Source organism: Pangasianodon hypophthalmus, chromosome 18 (assembly GCF_027358585.1).
Source record: "Pangasianodon hypophthalmus isolate fPanHyp1 chromosome 18, fPanHyp1.pri, whole genome shotgun sequence".
In the NCBI taxonomy this organism is placed as follows: Eukaryota; Metazoa; Chordata; class Actinopteri; order Siluriformes; family Pangasiidae; genus Pangasianodon; species Pangasianodon hypophthalmus.
Genome location: NC_069727.1, coordinates 1,998,830 through 2,009,788, shown reverse-complemented (window position 1 = coordinate 2,009,788; position 10,959 = coordinate 1,998,830). Strand labels below are relative to the sequence as shown.

At 37.6% G+C, this 10,959-nt stretch overlaps 1 protein-coding gene across 1 annotated transcript in view; it reads right to left on the bottom strand.

Annotated features, from left to right (window-relative positions):
- The window catches only part of sema3c (sema domain, immunoglobulin domain (Ig), short basic domain, secreted, (semaphorin) 3C), a 69,217-nt gene that overhangs the window by 13,526 nt on the left and 44,732 nt on the right, over positions 1-10,959 (bottom strand). Inside the window, exons 3-8 of the mRNA XM_034313155.2 lie at positions 9,661-9,821; positions 7,854-7,916; positions 5,802-5,921; positions 2,739-2,829; positions 1,854-1,973; positions 147-289 (exon numbers count right to left, since the gene is read on the bottom strand). Of these exons, the coding sequence (XP_034169046.2) occupies positions 147-289; positions 1,854-1,973; positions 2,739-2,829; positions 5,802-5,921; positions 7,854-7,916; positions 9,661-9,821 (698 nt within the window). The remainder of the gene's footprint in view (positions 1-146; positions 290-1,853; positions 1,974-2,738; positions 2,830-5,801; positions 5,922-7,853; positions 7,917-9,660; positions 9,822-10,959) is intronic.

The following is a 10,959-nucleotide window of genomic DNA, read 5'->3' as shown; positions in this document are numbered from 1 at the left end:
TGTTTATCACACACACACAGATGTTTATTACACACACACACACACACACACACTCACACACACATGTTTATTACACACACACACTCACACACACGTTTATTTTACACACAGATGTTTATTACACACACACACACACTCTCTCTTACAGGACAGACTCGTGCCACCATGGTGTGGATGTTCCTGGTGTTGCCGCTGTTGTCCGTTAGTCTCTCGCGGAAGAAGAAATAAAGTTTGGCGTCGTTTGGATCTGAACCGTCAGGGATCAGGTGGGCGTCAATAAACACAGGCTCTGGAACAACAATATACACCTGCAGCATTAGCATTATTAGCATTGTTAGCTGTAGGAGGTGAAATCACCACAGAGGTTCCTGAGTATTTGATTGAGATTGAGAGAATACATCGCAAGTTGTCTAACTATCACTTTACTCCACTCCTCATTTCATTACATATTTTACTTCACTGAATACTAGTGATTAACTACTAAGCTAGCTAGCTGTTTAGCTATTTATATTTAGCTACTCCAGTGAAAACCCCTATGTGTAATGTTACCGAGCTAGCTATATTTAAATACCTTATTTTGTGAAGGTATTAGCTAGCTACATTAGCCATTTTTGTTTAGCTAATATATTCCACTGTTCAGCTTATTTAATAGCAAGCTAATGCTTTTATTTATGGATTAACAGATATTTAATATTTGTTTTAAATACATATATAATTCACTCATGAAATGTGATAAACATTGTGTTACAACATGAGACCTCTTAAGTAAGACAGTTAGCAGTTGATGCTACATGAGAACACATTGTCATTTTAGCCATAAAGTGTCTTTTGTTAGTGATTTAACAACACATCTGAAGTAAATGTTGATATTCCTGATTGTCTGGTGTCATTTTTGCTGTCACTGCATCTATACATTGTCTATTAACTAAATAATGATTACATGCTAGCTAGAGGAATCATAATTTTAGCAATACAGAGTCTTTTTGGAGCAATTTAACAACAGCTCTGAGGTAGATGTTGATGTTCCTGACAATTTGGTGTTATTTTTACTTTCTATTAAAGATTTAGCAGCTGCATGCTAGCAAGATGACTCATCATTTTAACTGTATAGTGTCTTTTCTTAACAGTTTAACAGCACATCTGAGGTAAATGTTGATGTTCTTGATTGTTTGGTTTTATTTTCACTGTCACTATATCTTTCAATTGACAGTTAAAGAAACAATGGCTACATGCTAGCTACGTGATTCATAATCTTAGCCATAAAGTGTCTTTTCTTAGTAATTTAATAACACATCTGAGGTAAATGTTGATGTTCCTGATGGTTTGGTTATTGTGTCTTTACATTGTCTATTAAAGAATTAAGAGCCATACATGCTAGCTAGATATATCAGAATTTTAGCCATCTTAGTAATTGGCCAAAATATCTGAGGTAAATGTTAATGGTCCTGATAGCGCTGCCACATTTTCACTGTCACATTGTCTTTTCATTGTCTGTATAAAAGACATAAAGGCTATGTGTTAGCTGGCTAAATTGTCACTGACTTTGTGTCTGTATTTTTCAGTCATTCAGCTGCAACTTTACTCATTCAAAAAGTGAATGTAAAATGCACCATTTTCTGAGCTATTCAAAACACTAACTAGACTAGCATTTGAGACGTAGCCCTCATTCATGCTAACATCTGATTTTTTTTTTTTTTACATACAGTGTAATTATCATGGTCTCTGACAGTAACACATCTCTATGTTTTATATGTTATCATACATCTATACTGCACTCAGCCAATCAGAACACATTTATATTAAAAGCTTTTGCTATATAGGTTTTGGACCAGGCTGTATGAGGTGATTTGTACCACTGAGCCATTTGGAGTTGTGCTGGTCCGTCCTCACTGCGTTCCTATTGGTCAGACTCCTAAAGATGGCCGCGTCTGTCCCCATGAAGTCGATGTACACGCCGGAGAAAAGCTCCTGATCTACAGCAGAGAGACAGACAGACAGACAAGCAGAGTGAAACAGAGAGAGAGACAGACAGACAGAGAGAAACAGAGAGAGAGAGAGAGAGAGAGAGAGAGAGAGATTGTGAGGAAGAGAAAGAGAGAGACAGACAGACAGAGAGAAAGAAAAAAACAGAGAGAGAGAAACAGAGAGAGAGAGATTGTGAGGGAGAGAAAGAGAGAGAGAGAAACAGATAGAGAGAAACAGAGAGAGAGACAGACAGACAGAGAGAAACAGAGAGAGAGTTAGTACATCAAAATGTGACTGTTTTTATGGAAATGTTTCTTATCCACTCCTTCTCTGTTTATCTTGCTATCTGTCTATACTTTCATCTATCAGTAATTTGTGTGTGTGTGTGTGTGTGTGTGTGTGAAATTATGTGATGGAACATATGGTGAAAGTGGACATGTATGTGTGTCTGTGCATGTCTTCATATGATGACGAGTGTGTTGACAGTTGACATGTAGTGTGTGTGTGTGTGTGTGTGTGTGTGTGTGCATGTGTTTATGTGATGTGAGTGTCCTTGATGGAACATGTGGCAAGATCAGGCAGGAGTCTGTGTGTATGTTCATATGATGTAATATATGTTGAAAGTATGTGTGTGTGTGTGTGTGTGTGTGTGTGTGCATGTGTTTATATAACGTATAGCAAAAGTTGACGTGTGTATATTTACATGATAAAATGCAAAAGCGGACATGAGGTTGCGAGTGTGTGTGTGTGTGTGTGTGTGTTCCAGCACTTACTGAGCATTACAGAGACGGTGTTGACTTGTGGGTTGAAGGAGCAGCGTCCTTTTCCAGACTCTGACTTTGAGGAGACGTGAAACACTTTCTCCTACAGAAACACACAACAACACACCTGTAAGATTTGTGTAATGCATCTGTAACATTTCCATAACACACCTGTAACATTTCTATAACACACCTGTAACATTTCTATAACACACCTGTAACATTTCCATAACACACCTGTAACATTTCTATAACACACCTGTAACATTTCTATATCACACCTGTAACATTTCCATAATACACCTGTAACATTTCTATATCACACCTGTAACATTTCTATATCACACCTGTAACATTTCTATAACACACCTGTAACATTTCCATAACACACCTGTAACATTTCTATAATACACCTGTAACATTTCTATAACACACCTGTAACATTCCTATAACGCACCTGTGACATTTCTATAACGCACCTGTGACATTTCTATAACGCACCTGTTACATTCCTATAACGCACCTGTAACATTCCTATAACACACCTGTTACATTCCTATAACGCACCTGTAACATTTCCATAACACACCTGTAACATTTCTATAAGGCACCTGTAACATTCCTATAACGCACTTGTAACATTTCTATAACGCACCTGTTACATTCCTATAACGCACCTGTGACATTTCTATAACGCACCTGTTACATTCCTATAACGCACCTGTGACATTTCTATAACGCACCTGTTACATTCCTTTAACGCACCTGTTACATTTCTATAAAGCACCTGTAACATTTCTTTAATGCACCTGTTACATTCCTATAACGCACCTGTAACATTTCTTTAATGCACCTGTTACATTCCTATAACGCACCTATAACATTCCTTTAACGCACCTGTTACATTTCTATAACGCACCTGTAACATTCCTTTAACGCACCTGTAACATTCCTTTAACGCACCTGTTACATTCCTATAACGCACCTATAACATTCCTTTAACGCACCTGTTACATTTCTATAACGCACCTGTAACATTCCTTTAACGCACCTGTAACATTCCTATAACGCACCTGTAACATTCCTTTAACGCACCTGTTACATTCCTATAACGCACCTGTAACATTCCTTTAACGCACCTGTTACATTTCTATAAAGCACCTGTAACATTTCTTTAATGCACCTGTTACATTCCTATAACGCACCTGTAACATTCCTTTAACGCACCTGTTACATTCCTATAACGCACCTATAACATTCCTTTAACGCACCTGTTACATTCCTATAACGCACCTGTAACATTCCTTTAACGCACCTGTTACATTTCTATAAAGCACCTGTAACATTTCTTTAATGCACCTGTTACATTCCTATAACGCACCTGTAACATTCCTTTAACGCACCTGTTACATTCCTATAACGCACCTATAACATTCCTTTAACGCACCTGTTACATTCCTATAACGCACCTGTAACATTCCTATAACGCACCTGTAACATTTCTTTAATGCACCTGTTACATTTCTATAACGCACCTGTAACATTTCTATAACGCACCTGTAACATTTCTTTAATGCACCTTTAACGTTCGCTAGCAGGCTAACAGCATCTAGGTGGCTAACATTCTGTTGCTGTTACGTTTGAACAGTTATTAATAATTTTTAAACCGAACTGAGTAATGTTAATTCTTCACTGTGGTAGCTAGCAATTGTAAGGCAGCTAAATATCAGGTGCTAAAGCGCTTGTCACAGCAGACCCACTACTTCATACTGGACCTTTTTTATTAATTATTTCAGGAAAAAAATAAACATATCTTTGGAGTGAAGTCATAAATCAGTGAGACAAACATGCGTCAGAGTTAGCATAGCTCTGCTAGCTAGTTAAGACACTAACTTTGCTAGCATGTGTGCATGTAAACAGAAATAAGAGTACACTCACATGCTAGCTGGCTACTTTACATTCTTAATGATGTCTTAAGAACTATTAGAGAAATATTTACCACATTACACTCATTTTTTGATTCAGTTTGCCAGACAAATCACAAAGCTAGCTAGCATCCCGTGTAGTTTGTGCTGTAAAAATAAGTTTTAGCACTGTTCCACATTCAGTAACAATATAAAATTGATCAGAATGATTAAAACTAAAGCTCTGAATTTCCTCCATTTTCCTTCTGGAACATTAAACACATTTCCAAAATGGAGGATGAGAAGAAGGCGAGATTTATTCACCCTCAATCCATCAGTGCAGGTCAGGTTTGTGTTAAGGGAAATTACAGGACACTCACTAGTCACCAAAATACTAAATCATATCACACACACACACACACACACACACACACACGCACACACACACACACACACACACACACAGAGTGTTCCGCTTTTTCTCTGTGTGGCCTTTTCACATTAATCTGCCTGTCGTACATTTGGACTCCTAAGAAGGACATGGAATATAAAAGTTAGAAAGAAGAGAGAGAGAGAGAGAGAGAGAAACACATAATGAGAAAAGAGAGAAATGCAAAAAAAATAGAGCAAGAAACAGAAACGAGAGAGACAGACTGAGAGAGAGAGACAGAGGGATAGAAAGAGACAGACAGAGAGACAAAAGGAGAGATAGAAAGAGAGAAAGCCAGAGAGATAGAAAGAGAGAGACTGCGAGACAGACAGAGAGATAGAAAGAGAGACAGACAGAGAGACACACAGAAAGACAGAGAAATAGAAAAAGAGACAGACAGAGGGATAGAAAGAGAGAGACTGAGAGACAGACAGAGAGACAGAGAGAGGGATAGAAAGAGAGAGACTGAGAGACAGACAGAGAGACAGAGAGAGGGATAGAAAGAGAGAGACTGAGAGACTCCATACGGATGGAGCTAAAACAGAGCAATGTTTCTTTCAAACAAAAGCAGAATGATGGAGAGATCTGAATTAGGCTTTTCTTTTCTCTTTTCTTTGCTTTTCTTTCAGACTTTCTTTTATCTTTATTTTTTAGTTTTCTTAATTTGACCAATCTGGCCAATGATTGTAACCCTGATTGTAAATGTGTGTGTGTGTGTGTGTGTGTGTGTGTGTGTGTTACCTCGGGGCGTCGGCCGCGGTTGACATACGCACACACCGGGCTGTAGGCTCCACTGCCGCAGATAAACAGATGAGTTCTGTTATAGGGCTGAATCACTCGCAGGAAGTTTCCACAGCCGTGCTGCACAAAGACACGCACACATTTAATCACTTAACACTAATCACACACACACACACACTAAACACACACACAAATCACATACACACATACTAATCACACACTCACTAAAAACACACACACACAAATCACATACACACACTCACTAAACACACACACACACACACACACACACACACACACACACACACAAAACACACACACACACAAATCACATACACACACTCACTAAACACACACACACACACAAATCACATACACAAATCACATACACACACACTAAACACACACACAAATCACATATACACACACTAATCACACACACTCATTAAACACACACACACACACAAATCACATATACACACACTAATCACACACACTCACTAAACACACACACACACACACACAAATCACATACACAAATCACATACACACACACTAAACACACACACACACAAATCACATACACACACTCACTAAACACAGACACACACACACACACACTAAACACACACACAAATCACATACACACACTCACTAAACACACACACACACACAAATCACATACACAAATCACATACACACACACTAAACACACACACAAATCACATATACACACACTAATCACACACACTCATTAAACACACACACACACAAATCACATATACACACACTAATCATACACACTCACTAAACACACACACACACACACAAATCACATATACACACACTAATCATACACACTCACTAAACACACACACACACAAATCACATATACACACACTAATCACACACACTCATTAAACACACACACACAAATCACATATACACACACTAATCATACACACTCACTAAACACACACACACACACACACAAATCACATATACACACACTAATCATACACACTCACTAAACACACACACACACACACGCACACAAATCACATATTCACACACTAATCATACACACTCACTAAACACACACACACACACACACAAATCACATACACACACTAATCACACACACACACTCACTAAACACACACACAAATCACATACACACACTCACTAAACACACACACACAAATCAGACACACACACACAGATCACACACTAAAATTAACATTTTAACTGCTAACTGTTTTACTCCTACACCACTCAGTTATACACAACGTTATATAATCTATATATAAACACACAACACGTCCAACAACACACACCTCTGCTCTTCTCTCTCTTTCTGTCTCTCTCTCTCTCTTTTTCTATCTGTTTCTCTTTTCCTTTTTCTGTTTCTCTCTCAATGTGAGTGTTTAGTAAAAATGCAAAGTAAAAAACATTAAGAAATTAAATCCCCATCTCTCTGTGATTTATCTTCAATTCCTTTCAGTTCATCTGTCTATCTCTCTATCATTTTCTCTTTCCCTCTGTCTCTCTTTACATCTCTGTCTCTTTCTCTCTATCTGTCTACCTATCTATCTTTCTAAGTTTTTACTGTAAACTGTAGATCATTTATTTATGTAGATGCATTTGAATTATTATTATTATTATTATTATTATTATTATTATTACTGAGTTGATGGAGCTTTGTTCTTTAAGTATTTACATGATGTTAGCAGTAAGGTTGTATTTAATAGACACAGGGATGATCATTAAAATTCCTCACAGAACCATTAGAGAGAGAGAGAGAGAGAGAGAGAGAGAGTGTGTGTGTGTGTGTGTGTGTGTGTGTGTGTGTGCATAATTGCAGTATATTTTTCGTTTCTCTGAGAGGATGAGAGCGTTACTCCACTCCTACACACCACTTCACTCTACACATTATAAACAATCAAACGTAATGACGGAGAGAGAGCATGACCTCTTACTGCACACACACACACACACACACACACACACACTACATTAAATAAAATCACCAAAATCAACATTCCTGCTTACAGTTGGATCTTTTCCAGCCATCTGACACTCTTCGATCTTTGCGCTGGACGCAGGCCAGTGAATCTGTGTGAGGAAAAACAAATGTAGAGGAGATATTATTCATGTTTTTAATCTGTAATAACTAAATATTATGATTTTATGGTTAAATAGTTGTTAATTGGTGTGTTTTTATTATGAGTCGAATCACACAGCGAGGGTAACAGAGTGTTTTTATCTCTGGAAGTGATCAGTGTCATTATCCTGCATTATTTCCTCCAGAGAGACCTAAACACATTACCCACATGACACTGTGTGCGTGTGTGTGTGTGTGTGTGTAATTACACTGCTGAACAGAGGCAAGCTCTGCTTTTATCATGCTCATTTCACACACACAGGTCAGAAACGTAACAACACCTCGACAAAATTAAACAAAATGGTGTTTTTTAAATCATTTTAATCTCTTACTAGACTGTGTGTGGAATTTTTACGGCTCCGTCCTAAATGCTACGGCACACACAATCTGCTCTAGCAAAACTACTTTCTTTATGGTTGTGATTTTATTCCTGACAGAATGACTGTGATAACACTATAAAATGTCAAATGAAAAACACAAAAAAAACACACTGGCTACGTTTACATGCACATCAGTATTCCGATATTAATCTTCATGTAATTTTATGATATTAATCATCATTAAGTCATGTAATTTTACAATATTAATCATCACTGAGTCGTGTAAATGCTGCAATCCGATTGCCCGATTCAGATTAATATTCTAATTCCCCAAATTCCGATTCTCTCTCCAGCAATATTCCTGTTTTAATCGGAAATTTGTTACATGTAAACACCTTATTCAGTAAATCCACTGAAAGGAGATATACGCACATGCTCAGCCCGCAAGGAATTGTGGGTGCTAACAGATGCTTAGCTGTGGGCTAGGTATTTATGGCAACTCAGGTATACTTACAACAACCATGTATACAGTAATATTCCGATGCCTGTACGCATATAAACATCATGTTCAGAATACGGCTGCAACCCGAATATAGACCTTAAACGGAATATTGATGTGCGTGTAAACGTAGCCACTGACTAGCTAACTTTAGCTAGGTTCACCAATGCTATATTTAATTTCAAGTGAATAAGTGTGTAATTTTGCTCATTACATCACACAGCACTGTTGAATTCTGGGTTCTGATTGGTCAGCTGCAAAAATCACAGGTTTACTGTATATTAATGCGCTCGTTCTATCTAATGTGTTATCATCTCCGATACTGATATCAGAAATCACTGATAATGAACAGACTTTTTTAAAGAAATGTATGTAATCCTTGATATGCTGACATGTTATGGATTTAACATTTATGAAAGGAGTCTCCAGTGTCAGCGCTTTGTCAGAGTATCGTTAAGTTTAATTATTATCCACTCCATAATCCCACTTTCCCTCGCCGAGTTTTTGGAATATATCTTACAACACAAATGGTTCTGTACATCATAAACACACAGTCTGCACTGCACTCGGACTTTGCTTGTGGAAATGTATTCAATTTGATTTATATTTGCTATAAAACAACATCTTTGGCAGTCATGGAATATTTTTTAAAATAACCCAATCTGGCAACCCTGTGATTCTTGTCCTCTGCTCCTCCCCCTGAGCATGGAGCAGCTCGATTCCTGCCCCAGTGGACCTCTGGTACTGTTGTACTGTTGTAGGTGCACTAATAATAATGCTAATAATGCTAATAATAATAATAATAACTCTATGGAGGTAAATGTGAGCATGCTGATGGTAAAGAGCTCTGTGGGAGCTGTGGAAGCTGGTTCTGACCTTCAGTGTTCCCTGAGTGATGTTGTTGATGTCCATGGAGAGAAGATGATCTTTACAGCCCACGTACATTCGGTCCTGATCCTCATCCACGTACAGGATCCTGTAGTCCATCTGCTTCTCCGACAGCGTGTAGAACTCGATGGAGCGACTCGTCTGCAGCTCTGAAACATAAATCAGATATTTATCAAACATGACACTCGCAGCACTCGCACTCGCAGCGTCTGTGGCTTTCATTCATTTATAGGATGCTGTAAAATTAATCTCGAAATGTTTTAGATCTGCAGAAATTCACCAACATGGACATTTCTTTTATTTGTGAAAGAACGACACATTATATATTTTTATCTGTTTAGAATTACATTTAATGTTAAAACTAGTTCGGTCCTGTTCTCGCTTACGTTACAGCATTTATTTATTTATTTATTTATTTGTTTGTTTGTTTGTTTGTTTGTCAATTAATCTGTTCATTTAAGATATATCTTTTTAATCTATTTGTTTGTTTGTTTGTTTATTTGTTCATTTATTTAAAATATTTTATATTTCTTTATTCATTCATTCATTTGAATTGCATCTGTTTTTATTTATTGCATTTATTTATTTGTGTGTTTACACCTGCATTTATTTATTTGTGTGTATATTTGTTCATTTATTTATCTTGCATGCTTAGTATGGTGACCTTCGGTGTTAGCAAGGTGGTATATTAAATAAATAAATAGGTAGATAAACAAACAAACAAACATTTTGAATGATTGAATTATTTTTCACTCCATTTATTTATTTATTTTTTCATTCAATGAATAAATTACAAATGTATATCACATTTTTCTAGCATTGATGGTCACTTTATTAAGTGTGTAAGAGAAAAGGGATTTATACTAGAAAAGAATTTGTTCTTGTTGTTGTTGTACATGCCCTAACACACACACACACACACACACACACACACACACACTGCATAGAGACACTCAGGTTCCTTCAGCATACCATCAAAGCCAAGCTCATGAATATTCATGCTTATCAAAACCAGTCCTCACTTCAGTACACACCCTGCACATTTATTTCACCATCCTCCACCACGTTTCATCCATCCTTTCATTCTCCAGGTGAAAGAGAAAGATATACGGACAGGCAGGAAAAGGAGAGGTGGAGAGCTGGAGGAGGAAAGGAAGAGGAGGAGAGGTGGAGAGGTGGATGAGGACCAGGAGAGATGGAGAAGAGAAGGAGGAGGAGGACCGGGAGAGGAGGAGAGGTGGATGAGGTCCAGGAGAGATGGAGAAGAGGAGAGGTGGAGAGGTGGAG